The sequence below is a fragment of the Triticum aestivum genome, chromosome 3B, assembly GCF_018294505.1.
Source record: "Triticum aestivum cultivar Chinese Spring chromosome 3B, IWGSC CS RefSeq v2.1, whole genome shotgun sequence".
Lineage (NCBI taxonomy): Eukaryota > Viridiplantae > Streptophyta > Magnoliopsida > Poales > Poaceae > Triticum > Triticum aestivum.
The window spans coordinates 249,931,216-249,949,471 of record NC_057801.1 but is presented as its reverse complement, the minus strand read 5'-3'; the positions used below and the strand labels follow the sequence as shown (position 1 = coordinate 249,949,471).

Here is an 18,256-nt window from a genome sequence, read left to right as displayed (position 1 = left end):
TGGCTGCTACGGGCTTCTAATAAGAACTGTTCTTACCTACGCATCAAAACTACAACGGTGATTTATGAAGTTTGTTGTTTTAACCTTCAACAAGGACCGGCCGCAGTCAAATTTGATTCAACTAAAGTTGGAGAAACAGACACCCACCAGCCACCTTTATGCAAAACTAGTTGCATGTCTGTCGGTGGAACCGGTCTCATGAACGTGGTCATGTAAGGTTGGTCTGGGCCGCTTCATCCAACAATACCGCTGAATCAAAATAAGACATTGGTGGTAAGCAGTATGACGATCACTGCCCACAACTCTTTGTGTTCTACTCGTGCATATCATCTACGCATAGACCCGGCTCGGATGCCACTGTTGGGAAACGTAGCATGCAATTTCACAAATATTTCTATGCTCACGCAAGATCTATCTAGGAGATGCATAACAACGAGAAGGGGAGTGTGTGTCCACGTATCCTCGTAGACCGAAAGAGGAAGCGTTTCACAACGCGGTTGATATAGTCGAACTTCTTCTCGTTCCGACCGATCAGGCGCTAGGATATTTTGCATCGGGGAGAAGAAGGAGCACGTACGAGAGGCTCGATCGGACGGCTACAACAGGAAGGATCGGAAGGCGTGGGGCCGACCGGCCCAAACTTTGGGCCGGCGCGCTGGCGCCGAGTACTGATCTAATTTAAAGCCGGACGCCTCTATATCATCTTTGTTCTAAAAAAACCATCTAAACGGCACCAAGTATATACTCCCTCCGTTCGGAATTACTCGTCCAAGAAATGAATGTATCTAGATGAATTTTAGTTATAGATACATCCATTTTTATCCATTTTTATGACAAGTAATTCCGAACGGAGGGAGTAGCTCCTATTGGTCATAAATGGTTGATACAAAAGATGCATCTCCTAGGGAAGTCCAGAATAAGTGGGAAGAATAGAGTGCGGCGTGAGAGCGGTTACCGCCGGGCCGCCATGTTCCTCCATGCTATATACATGCTCCACATCCTCGATTGCAGCAATCATCACATTCGTTCCCCCAGCCTCCGGGTCCGGCCGGTAGAACATCACCACGTCGGTGGAGAGCGTCACGGACTCAGGTAACGCATGTTCGTGTATAATCGGGGGGTTTACGGCCCAAGTCCCATCCAGCGCCGCCGCCGTCAGCCTGCCCCACATCTCCGACCGCGACCATGGTAACGGCAAGACGTTTTTTGGGCCTTGGTCGTCAAGCTCGGGCAGCGACCAGAACAGCGCGCGGTAAGGACCGCCGTCGTAAAAGGACGGCGTTCCCGCCTCCGGATATCCGCGGGTGAAGGGGAGCTGTTGGTCGGCGTCAACGGTGGCGCCGTGCTCGGAGTCACTTTGCGAGGACGGCCGGATGTGCACTATGAGCTCGTCGCCGACGCATTCTGGCACAAAGACGTGGCCTTCGGGCACCGGGATGAATCTCCATGGCTTGTGTGGTTCCGTTGCTTCGTCTTGCTGATCAGGTATCGGTGCATCCTCCGGGCCATCACTAATGCTGGGAAACTCCTGATCCTGCCATAAGGTGATCACGATTCACGAGCGAAGCAAACTCAAAAGTAAGTACAACCAAGTTACGGTAGAAGTAGTATGCGTGCTAAAGTCATCGCGTACACCGACTTTCTGATGTCTTCCATTGTCTGTAAAAAAAATTAGAGGGAACAGCGTGGTGTCCTTACCATGGTTTCACCTGGCTGGAGATCATCTTCCACTGCGACAGTGAATTCAGAGTTTGGCGTGCCGTCGGCTTTGGCGAGTTTGTAGGTCAGCAACTTTATGTCATCTGAATTATTGGACAACATACTTGCTATGCTGTTCATCATCTCGTTGTTGTGTTTTTCTTGGTTCTCTAAATAAAGGCAACCGATCGCAAATTTATTTAGTACTATCAAAGATGGCGATCTTCAAAAAACCGCCATTGCACCTTGCTGCGTTAATTGTCTATATGTTGGCGCACTATGCAATAATTCGGATATACAGTTGATGGATTTAACGTGGTATATACAAGAACAATAATTAATTTCTGGCTCGACACTTACGGATAATTTGCTCCATGCGCGTTAGCTTCGCCTCCGTGTTGTGGAGGTGCATCGCGAGGTCCCTGCTGGTGGTGAAGGACGAGAGGAGGACCGCCGCGTGAAGGCACAACGCGACGGCGAGCGCCACGTGTTTGGCTCTCCGGCCAATGGGAACGATGAGACGAAGGTGGCGCCAGCGAGCGTCGGCGGCACCCACCAATCGATGTCCAGCGAGCAGGTAGGCCACGACGGTGGCGAGGCAGGCGGCGAGCAGCCCGGCGTTGTCCATGAGCGCTAGCTTACCACGATCAGCCCGATGCGTAGAGACGATCGATGTCAGGATCCGCGCGCGGCTCCTGGGCTGCTTTTACCGGCTGGTTTCTTTAGATGACGGATGAATTACGATCGAACTCCTCCTATTCGTCCGACCGGCTAAATTATGATCTGCCACGACAACGACTCATTGATGATAAGTTAGACTCTTTTTCTTTTGGCTGGAGATTGAGGAAAATCCTACCTTTGCACGACAAGGACTGACTGATAGTTGGACTCTTTTTAAAATTTTGTGAACATTTGTTAAAAATTGTGATTTTTTTAGAAATTCTGAAAGAAAATCAAATTCGTGAACATTTTTTTCCAAATCTGTGCACCCTATTTCAAATCATGAACTTCTTCAAATTTGTGCACTTCTTTAAATCCATGAACATTTTTTCAAACTATGAACATTTTTTCAAATTAATTAACTGGTTTAAATCCACGAACATTTTTAATCCATCAAAACCGGAAGTCAGTTGTGTTCATGAACCAATAGTTGTTCGTTTTTTAATTCAAAAATAGGTGTTTGTTTTTTAGTCGACGAGGGCGACTGAGCTAACCACGGGGGGATTCAGGCGCCTGAAGCGCGCAAGGAATCTTCGGGAGCTCCTATATGCCGCACTTTGAGACAAATAGACGCTCCTTCGCACAGGATACACACCGACTAGGCCGGCCCATTGCGAACGCCTGTGGGTGCATGCAGCGAGCGGGCGCAATGGGAAGCTCCCGATGGTATTGTAGCACAACAGGAAAAAAAACACAAAATAGCAGCACGCTGTAGAGGACCCCTCGGTAATGAAGTGTTCTCGATAGCCATGGGAGCTGATGATTGTAAGTGACTAATTCGTGGTGATAATTTCTAAGAACTAACCACAATGCCAGAACTCAACACATTTTGATTTTATTCAAACAATTCTTGCAAATTGTAGACAATTTTTTTAAAGTAGGCAATGTTTGAAAGTCCGAACATTTTTTGAACAACGCGATTTTCTTAAAAAAATTCCTTTTTTCTAAAGAACATTTTTAAATTGTCAATAATTTTTGGAATGCCAAATTTTTTTTGCAATTGTAAACAAGTTTTTGAACATGCAAAAAAATTAATAAATGTGAATTTTTATTGAAAAAATCATCATTTTTTGAAATTTTGGATGGTTTAAAATTCCGAACAAATTCGGAAACCCCTGAAAAAATTTCAAACCTGAACATTTTTTGAAATCCTCGCATGTTTCTGAATCAGTGAACGAATTTTGAAAAAGCATGAACATTTTTTGGAATTCAAAACAAATGGAAAGTAATTTTTGGAAAACTAACAAACATATTTTGAATTTATGAGCAAATTTTAGAAAACAGGAACATTTTTTCAAAGAACGAACATTTATTTTAAAATCATGAAAATTTTTAAAATGTAATTTTTTCTAAATTTGTGAACAAAATTTGAAAAAGGGAACATTTTAAAAATTCGGAATTCAAAAAAAATTCTAAAATAAAAATAAATTTCAAGAAGAAAAAGAAAAGAATGGAAAACAAAACAGAAAAAAGTAAAATATAAATTGAAAAGGGAAGAAAAAGAACAGTAAAACCGGTCTGGGAAGGTTCCCAAAACCAGGATATTCTAGCACGATAATCCTGCTGGAAGTGGGCCGACCTATGTCATTCCCTCGCACCTGTCTCTATCCGTTTCAGTGACAGTTTGTCGCAGTAAGCGTCAAATAGGATATTTTGACATCTCCTATATGGCTTAAGGCGCCGGTTGCGGTTCATTCTGCAAACCGGCGCACACTCCGCCTCAGCACTGGGCCGGTCCATTTTACATTTTTTTTCTATTTTGTGACACTCAAAATGGGTGCGGCGGTGGGGGCGTTAATGATTGAACCCGCACCTATTCCTTGTGCGTTTCAACAAAAGTTTGTCACGGTAAGCGTCAAATAGGATATTCCGGCATCTCCTACACGGCGCTTAAGGCATCGTGTTTTTTTTGAGTAATCTCGCCACTTTATTGAATAATGTTCATAGGTACACGGCTTGGGTTATGCGGAGTACCCAACCTAAGGCTAGGTTACATGCGAATTTGGCGAGATTATGAGCCTCAAAATTGTGGCCCCTATGGTTATGAACAAAAGTACATAAAATGAAACTAGTTCTACGAGCTATTATTTCATGGACGATTGCCGAGTGTGGACCTCCAGTGCCTTGATTTATGTCATTGACTGCACTCTGACAATCTGAAGCAACTAATAGACTTTGAATCTGGAGATCCTCTGCAAGAGCAAGTCCCTCCCTGCAAGCATAAGATTCCAAAAGTACGGGATCAATATCTCCTCGAAACACCACCATCGAGGACCCCAAATATGCTCCAGTGTGTTTTCGGCATACAACAGTTACTGCCCCTCCATGCCTGTAACGGGCCACAGCTCCATCTACATGAATTTTTTTAATATTAGTCGGTGGTGGAATCCATGTACGCTGCTCATTACCAGAAGACACACCAACTGGTTGTCTGACTTCAGTTTTTGGGAGTTGATCTAGCTCATTTATATAGGAGTTGACAAAAGAAAAAACTTGGTACGGGCTCTGGAAAATTGACTCGTGTATCGCCTTTCGCCTCACATACCATATAGACCACGGGGTGATCACCATGCGTGCAATCTCCCTTTCATCCAGAACCTCATTAATCTCAAAGAGCCAACTTCTCGCACTGGCTTTTGTATTCCCAGTTCATTCTGCAAACCGGTGCACATTCCGCCTCAGCTCGGGCTGGCCCATTTTATTATTTTTCTGTTTTGTAAAACCCAAGAAGGTAAGGTAGTAGGGCGTCAGGGATCAAACTCGTGACCTCTTTGCTGCAAGTGATCTGCGCCAACCACTACACCATCATGACGATTGTGTATAGCCACTTCCTTTATTATATTTCTAAGTATAGGATATGTTCCCTATGTTTTCTTTTTCCTTTTTCTTGTTTTTTTAATTTGTGAAAAAATTCAGATCAGTTTTTTTAAAAAAAATTGATGAGCTTTTTTCAATTTCAATGAGTTTCTTTTAAAATCAATGAACTTTTTCATTTTTGGTGAACCTTTTTTACAAAGAGGTGAATTCTTTTCCAAAATTGATGAACTTTTTAAAAATTTGTGGGTTTTTTCCAAAATTTCTGAACTTTTCTCAAAATTAAAGAACATGTTTTCAATATCAGTGTTTTTTTTTTCAAATTTGTGATTTTTTTTTTATTTTAGTTTTTTCAAAATTTCAACCTTTTCTAGAAAAGTCAACGGTCAACCAGCCGGACCAGTTGAACCAAGCGACCGAGGGGCGTTCGAGCGAGCTGAGGTTTAGATAGGCCGGCTGAGATTGCTGGCGCCGATTAGGACCTCCCGTTTTCGTCGCTGATCGATTCTGCTTCGCAGCGTGGACCGGCACAGCGCATGTTGGTTCTCCTTCGGCGGTTTCCTGGATCAATGTGCCCGAAATGCCCTTGGCTCCCGCGCCTCCCCTTCCAAGATGCTTCCTTTTCCCCTTCAAAAGACGACGCCACCACAGGCGCACAGCCTTGCATCCTCGTCATCTTCGCCTGGACCCCTTGCTTTCTCTCTCTCTCGGGATCGCTCCACGCCACCTCCGTCTCCGCCAACCAGGGCGCGGGATCCCTCGGGTAGAATTGCGAAGCTGCAGATCGAGGTACTGTATCCCACAATTCCCTTCTCGCCGCTGATTAATTTCGTTCTGTCAGTAGCCGTCGGGTGATTAATTTCGGTTGTGGGTGTCGCCGGAGGAACCGTGGATCTTGAGCGAATCGTTTCGAGATCGAGCCCCCCTTGATCTGCCCTTGGTAGATCCCCGCTTTTCCGTTCAGAGCGCAGTGGCTTCGCTTATGTGGATTGCTCAGTGTTGTACCGTTGCTATAGATAGCCTAGTTCTTCAGACAACGAAGCTGGGAACAAGGATAGATGCACCCCTCAATCTGCGCCAGTATTTTTACGATCTGCGTCCCTCGAGTGCAACAGCCATAACCTCCATTTGGTCATGTTGTAATGAACTCACATGGCCCTTGATTTGCATTATTAATTTAATTTCAAGCCGCAGATGGCACCTGCGATGGATAGATCTTAGAACATCATTTCCTGCAGTACTGTAGTTCATCGTTCCATGTATCTTATGTCACTCACTCACTAGGCATGCCTCTTTTGTGAGGTCCCTACATAATAACCAGTGGACTGGATTCATGAGTTAACATGATGAATCGTTTAAACAGTGTATCTATCTACTAGCATGAATTATGATTTTCGCTTCTTCAATTATCTCTGAAGGTTGGTAGTACATTGCTTTGACACATGCAAGATGCAATATCGCCGTAATTAGATGTTTATTTCTACATCCCACCGAGGGCATTTATTACTGTGATCTTACAAATCAGGCTGTTCATAAGCATATAAAACCATGTACAATGCAAGGTTCTTAGAGAAGTACTTTGTAAAAATAAACAGATTTTTGCTTAAGCATTGTTGCTTGTTTCTATAACAGGGTGCCAAGCACCGGTGCTTCAGAAAAAACCTGTTCGTTTTACAAGCACCTCTCTAGGCACCTTGCATTGTACGTGACCTACTGCAGTTAATCAGTTAATGGTCTTCTTGTGGTATGCAATGGTTCAGAAAGAAAAAAAACATAGCAGTTCCTTACACAACTTCCTTATGCTGATTCCAGTCATTCTCTTGGCATTGTCAGAAGTGAGCCATGGCGAAGATCAAGCCGAGAGCACTGCTGGCACAGAGCAAGCAGAAGAAGAGCCCTACTAAAATCGGCCCAACAATGTTTGCCTTCATCGTCGTTGGTGCCCTAGTGGTGTCCTCACTCTACGCATACAGGTACTGGATGAGCAAAGGACCAGCTGGAGCAGAAAGTGTTGCTGGGAACTAAGCCCGAGCAAGTGTGGAATGATTGATTTTTGTTGTTGTATGTATCATCTTGTTGGCTAATTTCTGTTGTTGTACTCCAGTAAATGGTACGTAGACAGATTTATTTATTTTGCCATGTTTAGTTCCTCTTACCCACCTGGTACATTGTATTAATACTTGTTTTGTTACACTCTTTTCTTTGACTTGATATTTTTCTCGCCTGGGATGATATTGCTGGAAGGATTGGTATCGATGGCAGCTGTTGTTGCTTTAACTGTTTTTATGGTTTATTAGGCCTTGTACAATGGGAGATGCTTGGGGAGGTGCTTAGAAAAATAAATCGAGTTTTTCTGAAGCACCGGTGCCTATTTCTACAGGAGAGACGCTTAGTTAAGCGTCTATCCTGTACAAATAAGCACGGGTGCTTAAGAAAAGTCTGGTTTATTTCTCTAAGCACCTCTCCTAAGCATCTTGCATTGTACAAGGCCTTACTGGCTTGGAACTAACCACTGTTGCTGCTCAAGCAAAGCAAAAGTTGGTTATGAGTTGCTTCATGATTCTGCATCTGCTAATTATTCTGCTTGCGATGCTCATTTAGTCATTATTAGTAGGATTCTCAACCATGTCGCTGTTGAACAGAAAAGGCAAATAACATGAAAGTACACACATAATGGATGCATGGTACCCCCGCTGCAAGGTGGGTTCGGTCGGTTGTTGCGCTGTTCCCATCAGAATTCAGATCAGCAGATGAATGTCTCCTTCTGTGCTCTGTTGCATCATCTTATTGGGACCTTTTCAATCGCTATAGCAGCCAGCAGATGAATATCGAAACGTTCATGACAGTTCTTGTTGCCTTTAAAAATCATGTAGTATTACTGACTGAGCTGAAATCTACCTGAAGTTTCGAAGAAAAAATAAGAGGGGAAAAGTAAGCATTCCTTCGTTATCCTTTTGTATCATGTAGCTTCGCTATTGTCCACGCGTATCCGTGGAAACAACACGCGTTGATGAGATGAGACGTGGGAGTTGGGAGTAACCTAATCCGACGTCCGGCCGATGACTGGCTAGGCGATGACCACAACAGGCGTGACTGCGACCCTTCTCCCTTCCCCGGCAGCTACTGATGTTTGGTGCACCCAACTCTCGCGCCTGTAGGATACGTTTTCCTGACACCACTTTTCTGCCGGTCTTTTGCACGCTTTACAGGTCAAAAAGAAAATCTCACTGGAAAGAAACTTCTTGTTGTCTGTACACTTCTATTTTAGGCTCATCATCACTATTTTTTTGATTTTTTTTTCTTTTTAGGCCTAAATTTTGCAAGTCCGTTTTCGTTTCCACAGTACACAAACGTTGGTTTTTTTAACCCCCCCCCCTCAAAAAAAAAGTCATAGATTTCACTAGGGCTGGAAAAAAAGCTCGAAGCTCGTGAGCTAAACGAGTAACTCGTGACTTGACTCGAATCGACTCGAACTCGAAGAATAACGAGTCGAGCCGAGCTTTAATTTAAGATCGTTTATAGACCAAATTAAACGAGCCAAACTCACGAGTACTCGTGTAACTCGTTAGGCTTGTTACAAGAGATCAACTAAGCACCTTGCATCCTAGGCACACAACACAAGGCCCAGCTGCACTACAAATATGAAAAATGATTACTTGTGAATGTAAAATGTACATATTAAACATGTACAATGTTCACAAACAATGTTTATTTTTATCTTATTCGTAAGGTTTTATGTTCATATCCTTAACAAGCTTAACAAGCTAAACGAGTCAGCTTGTGAGTTATACGAGTCGAGCCAATCTTGAATTTGAACTCGTTATAGTAACAAGTCGAGTCGAGCTAACTCGTTAATGAAACGAGCTTTAGCGAGTCGAGCCGAGCTGGCTCGACTCGGCTCGAATTCCAGCCCTAGATTTCACAGAATGAAACATGACTCGGTCTCCAGTAAACACGTGGTAGCAGGTCCGTGCGTAATCAGACAATATTAAAAGGTTTGTTTGGCCGTAATGAATTGAACCGCACTCCCTTCTCTCATACGGAGTATATAAATAATGTTGCACCGGCCGATCGGCCGTCGCTCTCGGCCATTTCCGGCGTCGTTCCGCTGGAGGAGTCTCGATCGGTCCGGCCTCTCTATCCCAACGTTAATGATGCCCGAATACTAGTCGCAAAATTAACCTGATCGACCGGACCACGCACGCATGCTGGCTGGCATAGCCGATGGGTATCGCCATCGGGGCTGGTGATTGGTCCACGCATCTCGCAATCGCCAAGCCAGAGGATAGACACCCGGTGGTCACCAATTGCCACGGCCACGGACAGCACTTTGTAAAAATAATGATCATCCGGCACCGGCGGTAAGATCTTGCCGTCGATCGCCAGCTTGATGATCAACTCTTTTTTTCTTTTCTAGAATCGCTTCATGCTCAACTAGTCAGAGGAAACGACAACCACACACAAGGTGGCCTGCGTCACCACAAAGCTGCTGCTAGCTAGCCGACGGGCCGGTCAAATGTGCCAGCCTGCCTCCAGTCATAGCTTGGCCCAGCTATAACCGGAGGTAATAGCACCCCAGGTCCACAAACTTGCACCGAATGTGATGTTTTAATTCAAAACTTGCAAAATGTGACTGAGGACTCCACAAACTTGACACCCTATGTGATGTTTTGGTCCACAGCCACTCACAGTGTGCCATGTGGCAGTCCAGAGGGTGGACCGTTCAGCTCTGGCAATTTTGCACAAAGACCCCTGCCGTTCACTCTATTCAACCCGCAGTACACCCATCTGAATTAAATGCAACAGCCGTTCGATCTCTCCGACTGTCCTGTCGGGGGAGACAGTGTGGTGGCGACGATTCTTAATGACGGTTGTCATGGCGCCGTCGTCGCCAGAGTTCGCCGGCGGGGTTGAGCCACCTGCTTCCGCTCATCTCATCCGGCCGTTCGGCGTCATCCCACCGGACTATGGTGAGCTCATGTGCCCTCTTCCCCCTCTTCCTTGTTCTTCCGCCCGTGCTTTGTTTCCTCGTCGCCGGTGTGTCGTCGTCGTCGGCATCAGCCCCGCCACGTCTGTTTGTCTCACGGTGGTGTGCTTGTTGAATGCTGTTTGTTTTCTCTTACGGCAGTAAAGCTAGGGGTTTTGCGTAGTGGGTTTAGGCCGAGTAGATTAGGTTAGGTTTTAGCCTCGCAAAGTCTTGGGTTTGGCCTGACAAGTGGTTCATTCTTTCTCTTTCATATGTTAGAGTTGTTCGGTCCTCCATTCATGTGCACTGGAAGCAAATCTGACAATAGTTGATTGTGTTCATTGCCACCAAATTTAGTTGTCCAATGCTAATGTTTAGTTGTGCAATGGTGTTAGTAATGCCACCAGTTGGTTGTGTTCAATGGCAGCAACTACAGTTAGCCCAAGTCTTGCTTTTTGGACATATGGCTGAATTTTTTCAGTTAACTGTAGTTATCTGAATTTTGTCAGTTAACTGTAGTTATCTGAATTTTGTCAGTGCACTGTACTTATTCAGAATGTTTTCAGTACACTGTACTTATTCAGAATGTTTTCGGTGCACTGTACACCGTGAGACAAACAGACGCGGCGGGGCTGATGCCGACGACGACGACACACCGGCGACGAGGAAACAGAGCACGGGCGAAAGAACAAGGAAGAGGGGGAAGAGGGCACAGGATCTCACCATAGTCCGGTGGGATGATGCCGAATGGCCGGATGAGATGAGTGGAAGCAGGTGGCTCAACCCCGTCGGCGAACTCCGACGACGACGGCGCCATGACAACCGTCATCAAGAATCGCCACCACCACACTGTCTCCCTCGACAGGACAGCCGGAGAGATCGAACAGATCTGTCGAACGGCTATTGCATTTAATTCAGGTGGGTGTACTGCGAGTTGATTAGAGTGAACGGCAGGGGCCTTTGTGCAAAATTGCCAGCGCTGACCGGTCCATCCTCTGGACTGCCACATGACACGCTGTGAGTGGCTGTGGACCAAAATATCACATAGGGTGTCAAGTTTATGGAGTCCTCGGTCACATTTTACAAGTTTTGGACTAAAACATCACATTCGGTGCAAGTATGTGAACCTGGAATGCTATTACCTCCTATAACTGTCATTTAACGATTAACTACGCAGCCGATGCATGCCAGCCGAACACTGCACGATCCTTGATTTCCGATTTCCGATTTCTCAGAAAAAAGGGGACCGAAGCCACTGCCCGATTTCCGATTTTCATTTTTCTCGGAAGCAAGGTGAGCGTCGTGCGCATACCTCACATGCTTCCAGTACGGCTCTCGAGCTCCAAAAACGGACCGCTTTATTGAAAGGTGCACCTCCGCTCACCTCTTACTCGCTCTGTTTCTAAATATAAGACTTTCTTTGAGAATGTAGATGTCTATTTTAGAGTGTAGATTCACTCATTTTTAGAGTGTAGATTCACTCATTTTGTTTCGTATATAGTTCATATTAGCTTATACTCCCTCTATTCTTTAATATTTGTCTTTCTAGAGATTTCAACAAGTGACTACATACGAAGCAAAATAAGTGAATTTACACCCTAAAATATGTCTATATACATCCGTATGTAGTCACTTGTTGAAATCTCTAGAAAGACAAATATTTAAAAACGGAAGGAGTATTTATGAACGGAGGAGTAATTTCTTTTTTTTAGTTTTTTCTTGCGTGGTCTTTTCTTCCTACATTTAGTTAGCCTTGAAGCATAGGGGAGAAAGTGGATTTTGTTTTCGCATGATATGCGTGTTCGATGGAAAAAAAACATCGCCATTGGGGATGATTGGCTTGGAGCACAGGGAGAAGGTGGATTTCGTTTTGTTGTTTTTAGTTTAAAGAAAAAAGAAGAAGATGGATGGAGCAAGAGCATAGCAGATCTCGCAAAACTCCGCGAAATTGTATTATACGGGATAGGCCCAAAAAACGGCCCGATCAAATCCGCTAAAAAGGGCCTGACCCGTAATTTTTTTACAGGAGGCCCGTAAACCGCTCCCATTTCCGCTATATATTCGGGCGCCGGCGATTTTTAGGGTTGTCGTCCCACATATCCCCGACCCTCCTTCGCCGTGAACCTTCTCCCTCCGGCGAGAAATCTGTTCCCCTCCGGTAGCAATTCCTGACGCATCCGGCCGCCCAGTCTCTCCGATGATGTCTACCGCGGGTGCAAGGCGTGGCAACGGCGACGATTTCGGTCGTCGCGGGGGTGGGGACTTCGGGTGCCGCGGTGGAAGCAGCGCGCGACGGCTTCGTTGCCCGCAAGCGCCGAAGCGACGGCGGAGGCCGACGGCTCTGGCCTCCGCCCTCCCATGTCAGACAGGCAATGGGAGGCGGTATGCAAGCGCGGCGCCAAGTCCCGTGCGTGGAAGACCTTCCGGCGCTGCAGCCGGCTCTTCGACCCGGGCATCCAGTGGCAGCGCGCGGCCGAGCAGGCGTGGTTTGCGGCAAGGACCGCCGCCGACGTCGAAGATGCGGCTGCGCAGCTGCCGGCGCTCTGGGCGGAGTACCGGCTCCAAACCCGGCTCTCCGCCCCCCGAGGTCATCTCCAGCGACTCCGACGACGAGGGCGACGACAGCGACTCCGACGAGTAGAACCCTGGCGAAGTTTAATTAGAAATAGACCCCGGGTATGAACTACTTTAAATTTCTGGTTGTACTATATTTAATTAAGTTGTAGGAACTCAGTGTGGAACTCCGGCGAACTCCAGCTGTGTATGACTATGTTTAATTAACGCGTGAAGTGCTAACTTTCAAAATCGTGATTAATTTTGATTCGGATGCAGGATCTGTTCTGTCTTCGCGTGTTTGATTCCGTAAAATTCACTTACAGAAGCCCTTATACACGTTTTGTGGGACGTGTGGTTTAGGGATCTGCTATAGATGCTCTAATTAGGTGATTCCTTCGTGACCTCGTGGGAGTCGGCCACTTGCGAGAGACATGAAGTGGGCATTAATCCGGTGGGCCTGCCCCGGTTGCCCACTCCACAAGGATAAGAAAATGATGACACGCATCAACAGGTGGAGCCATTAATTCCAGAAGAGAGTACCCCTACCCTGCTGCGCTTCTGGAGGTGATGTCTCACTCAGGCTCACCACAGGTGACTGTACCCTGCTACTGCCGCAGCGATTGTCGGACGTCCAAAAAGAATCTTTTTCTCTCACTCACACACACAAAGATAAAAGCCTCCTCGTCGCGAAAAAGAAAGAAAGAAAGAAAGAAAAAAAGATGGTGGCCGGCGGCGACCTGGCGTGCTCTGTTCAAACGCAACCCCAGCACGCAGCAGCTAGCTCCCACGAGCACCACCACCACCACCGCTACTGGTAGTAGTAGTACTCCGGTCGTGTCGTGTCGATCGCTCCATCTCCCGTCCACGTCCCGGCAAGCCCCCATGGAAATCAAAACAATAATGAATAAAGCCATTTCTTTTTTCTCTCTCTCTCTCTTGCTAAGCTTACACCAACCGGGCGGTTTCTCCCCCGACTTCTCGCGATCTGTTTGACGGGGGAAAGGAAAGCTTCTCGCGATCTCGCCTGCCCGTGCGTGCCCCCTCGACCGCGAGTTTTTTTTTTCCCGCTTTCTGGAGAGATCCAGGCCCAACCCCCCGTGCCGCGGGCACCTGGGCCCCCACCCCGCCCCGACGCTCCCCTCCCCCAGGAGAGAGAAGCGAAGCGAGGCGCGTCGCGAGATGACGAGACCCGTCGCTTTCTCTCGCCGCGTAACGAGCGGACAACCACTGCCGTCGCACGTTCGGCTCGGGTGAGGGTTCGCGCGGGCGCGATATTCGCGTGTGGCGAGCGGGCGAGAAGGCGAGAGAGATTGGTGGGTGGGTGGGTGGGTGAGGGGGCATCCTTTCTTTCTTCCTTGTGCGGCCTCGGGCATGGGATGGGATGGGAGGGCCGCGTCCTTGTCCTCGGCCCGCTCCGCGTGTCGGCTAGTGTGCTCGCCGCTTTGGTTCTTTTCCGGGCCGTGACTTTTCTTCCACATGCTCGCGCTTGGCTACACGCAGTACGTCGGGCTCTCGGCCATCGGCGGCACACGCGACAGATGATCCAGCGGCACGCACCGCCGCGGCTAGAAAAAGGGCCTGCTTCCCTGCAAGCGTTTGTGAATCAGTCCTGGAATCTGGATCCGACCTCAGACTTGATACGTTAGGTTTATCACGTTCATCTTGATACAAACCAAAACACGCAGCACTATTCCTACATGTGCATGCTTCACAGGGCGTAATTGTAGCTCTCTATTCAGCTCTTATATAAAAAAAATCTTCCGACTTGTATTAATCTTCAATCATGACAGTACAACGAACATCCAAAATAATAAAAATTACATCGATATTCATAGACCACCGAGCGACGACTACAAAAACTGAAGCGAGCCGAAGGCGCGCCGCCGCCATCGGCCCTTCCTTGTCAGAGCCGGACAAAACTTGTTGTAGTAGAAAATGGGGAAGTCATCGTGCTAAGGCCCCATAGGACCAGCGCAAAAAAATGCCCCATAGGACAGCGCACCAGAACAGCAAACATCGTCGATGAAGAGTAGAGTAGATCAAAAAGATCCAACTTGAAGACACACATATATAGACGAGCGACAAACGGATCCGAGCAGGTCCACCAAAGATAGCTCTCTACTCAGCTTTACGTGTGTAAAATTTGCCAACAAATTGGACAATAGATATTACGGCAATAATATTTTTGAATACTTTTGAACTTGAGAGAACCAAGTTTTTGTTAGATAAATTAGAAATTTTTGGATTGATCTCCATAAATGGATCATGAACGTTGCATTGTGATCATATTAAATGCATATTTATACTTAAGCATGCTAGCACGTACTATGCATAGAACAGACATATCTATGTAGACAACAAATACGTTTAACATAGAAACAAACTACGCCGAACAGTTCACTGCGTCGGTGAGATGCAAACTATGGACGACGACTTGAGACGGAGGGATTGTTGTACAACGGCGACAATCACATCACATGCAGCTATTGGGATCGTGGAAAAATGATGGCGACAACACTTGAGTGACTTCGATGGCGGTGCTACTCGAGCACCCGACCACAAGCTCCGGGTGAAAGCCTAGGTCTGACCTGAACTGGCTATACCTGGAAATGACGATGTTTTAATATCGTTACGCTCTCTAAGGCATTGCTCGGATATGTTTGGATTCTTCAGGGTGAAAACCTAGATTCTGGCCCTGGTGGTCGGAGCGGCGACAGCGACACTTGTATGTCGCTTCCTTCTTGAAGATGTTGCTTTGAAGAACCTTATTTACATGATGTCATAAGATAGTTGGTGCGAGTATGATCATTGTTGTAGTTTGCCGATAACGTGTCTGATCGCTTTGGGTTTTCTTTTTTACTTGTGTATGCATAGTTTTCGTCTTATATGACTTTGCTATTTGCTGGCGTGTTTGTGTGTGTGCCTACGTTAGTGTTGGTTGTGTGCATCCTAACTATGCATAGGTCGGTGTGTGCTCTTTGAGTTTGTATCCACTTGATGCTCCTTTTTGAGCCAATAAAATTCACCATTTATCAAAAAGTAAACAAACAACAGAGGGATAAACAGATAATACCCTCCACTCAGCCAGGGCATAGCCTCAGCGGTGACGGCAACAACATCCTCGAGAGCCTTCTTCACTTATATTAGAGTCTTTTAGAACAACATGGTAATTTTCTTTGGTTATGAATTTAGTCCTAATATGATGAGCATCCAAGAGGGATATAATAAAGTTCATATAAAGTGCATTGAATACTATGAGAAGTTTGATTCCTTATGATTGTTTTGAGATATGAAGATGGTGATATTAGAGTCATGATAGTGGAGTAGTTGTGAATTTGAGAGATACTTGTGTTAAAGTTTGCGATTCTCGTAGCATGCACGTATGGTGAATAGTTATGTGATGAAGTCAGAGCATGATTTAATTTTGGACTGGACTAACTACCAATCAGCCGGTAGTTAGTAACAGATCCGGACGATTCCTTGAGCATCGAGATTGCGTATACTGGAATGATTTAAAAAAGCAACAACAGCGGCATGCGGCATGCAAGGCGTTTTCTAATTCAATCCAAGTCATGCATGCATGCATGTAAAACAGAAATGATGACATCAGTAAAGATTCCAATGAATATCAAAATTCAAAATGTTTTGTAGCCCAAAGCGTGGGTCCAATCAAAAATTTGTTTTCACATAAAAGAACCGTCACGAAGATAACTTCGAAACAAGATCTCATATTGATATGTTTCGACGACATTATTTTCGAGTAAAATGTTACCACGTCGGGGATATGCAAGTTATCACGCCTATGCAACATAAGTTACCACGATGTTTACATATGCAAATTTCAGGTATACAAATGATTTCTTCCAACTTTCTCCACACATGCAAATGCATTTAGAGTGCAGAAAAGCTAATGTCATCATAGACTCTTTATTTTGACATTTCAAAATGTTTTGTAGCTCAAACGGCCTGTTCGATTCAAGATCGGTTTTCACTCAAAAAAACCGCCATGATGAAACCTTCGAAACTAGATCCCATATTGGCATGTTCCGATGACTTTTTCTTCTAGGTCAAAAGTTATCAAGCCTGAGCTAAGTAAGGTATCAACTCTTTTGTACATATATTACCATGTTATTTACATAGATGTTATCGAAGTATGTTTTCAACAACTTTTTTCCCTGTGTCAAAATTATCGTGGTGTCTTTATGTAAGTTATTAGGTCCGGAAGCCTTTATTACCATGTTATTTATAGATTATGTTTTTGATAACATTTTTCTACAAGTTAAAGTTATCGTGATGTCTGTACATAAGTTATCAAGTCCAGTGGCGTATATTATCATACTCCCTCCGTTCCTTGATATAAGGTGTATAGATTTTTGAGAAAAAGTCTGAAATATATGGTGTATTGCGTTGCACCACTCGTTTGGATAATATTTTAGGGATTTGATTACATTTCCTTATTTGAGGCAAGCTCCTCTATTTTCTCATGTCAATTAGTCAGGTGCAATCTTGCCCAAAACTTGTGATATTTTTCCTCCATGTGTGTTCTTTAATTTCCGTGCCAAAAACTATACACCCTATATCTAAGAACAAAGGGAGTATTATTTACACCGAGGTTATCGGTGATATGTTTTCAACAACTTTTTTCCATGGGTCAAAGTTTACTTGGTGTTTGTACCTAGGTTTCCATGGGGGTATATTTCACCAACAACCCTCCCCTACCACCATCGCCAAAGGTTACCAGGGCTGGGGTACATAAGTTATCAGGTCTGCGATGTGTGAGCTACCCTCGGGGGGGGGGGGGTTAGGGTTTAGGGTTTAGGGTTTAGGATCCGGCGCTCCCGTTCACCAAAGTTATCAGGACCGGGGTACATAAGTTATCAGGACTGCCATGTGTGAGTTACCGTGTTATTAACATCAAATTTACCGTGGGTATATTTCATCACTCCCCTTTCCAAAGTTACCAAGACCGTGGCACATAACGTATCAGGTTTGCAATGTGTGAGTTACCATATTATTCACACAAAAGTTGCCGGGGATATTTCATTAACCCCTTCCCGCCTCATGCCAAAGTTATCAATACCGAGGTACATAAATTGTCAGGTCTGCGATGTATGAGTTACCATGCTATTCCCATGAACTTACCAGGAGGATATTTCATAACCCCCTCCCCTCGGGTGCCCAAACCAGAGGTACATAAGTTATCAGGTCTACTATGTTTCATGGATCAAAGTGTGTGTGGATACAACGTAATTACAACAAAGAGAAAATCGGGTCACAAAAAACTGCTTTTGTTTTGCTGTCATGATTTTTAAAAGGTTGATGTAACTAATCATCATTTATTGGACAACAAATTAGGTTCAGGTGAGTTGGTTGCCATAAGCACCCAATATCCTAGCAACCTAGGTTCGATCCTTGGGTGACACACTTAATTTTTGTTCTTTCTTTTCACAGCGCTTGCAGTAAAAAGAGCACACCTTGCATATGGAAACTTCACCATACGAA

The 18,256-nt window shown here is 45.4% G+C and overlaps 1 protein-coding gene and 1 long non-coding RNA gene across 2 annotated transcripts; one reads left to right on the top strand and one right to left on the bottom strand.

Moving 5' to 3' along the window:
* Positions 1 to 447: 447 nt before the first annotated feature.
* Positions 448 to 2,470, bottom strand: LOC123065306 (uncharacterized). The gene is made up of 3 exons (XM_044488635.1): positions 2,059 to 2,470; positions 1,699 to 1,868; positions 448 to 1,534 (listed from the first exon to the last, which is right to left on the bottom strand). Exons 1-3 carry the CDS (start codon positions 2,324 to 2,326, stop codon positions 902 to 904), a joined length of 1,071 nt encoding a protein of 356 aa, XP_044344570.1. The 5' UTR covers positions 2,327 to 2,470; the 3' UTR covers positions 448 to 901.
* Positions 2,471 to 5,709: 3,239 nt separating this feature from the next.
* Positions 5,710 to 7,509, top strand: LOC123069557 (uncharacterized). The gene is made up of 2 exons (XR_006432627.1): positions 5,710 to 6,021; positions 7,066 to 7,509. It is a non-coding gene; the product is annotated as an uncharacterized lncRNA (long non-coding RNA).
* Positions 7,510 to 18,256: the final 10,747 nt, after the last annotated feature.

Bases quoted from the DNA above. Each gene is read 5' to 3' on its own strand.
- LOC123065306 (XM_044488635.1), bottom strand. From the start codon at position 2,326: ATGGACAACGCCGGGCTGCTCGCCGCCTGCCTCGCCACCGTCGTGGCC. The intron at 1,869-2,058 runs GTAAGTGTCGAG...GCCTTTATTTAG, and splicing joins GCGCATGGAGCAAATTATCC to AGAACCAAGAAAAACACAAC. The intron at 1,535-1,698 runs GTAAGGACACCA...ACCTTATGGCAG, and splicing joins TCCAGCCAGGTGAAACCATG to GATCAGGAGTTTCCCAGCAT.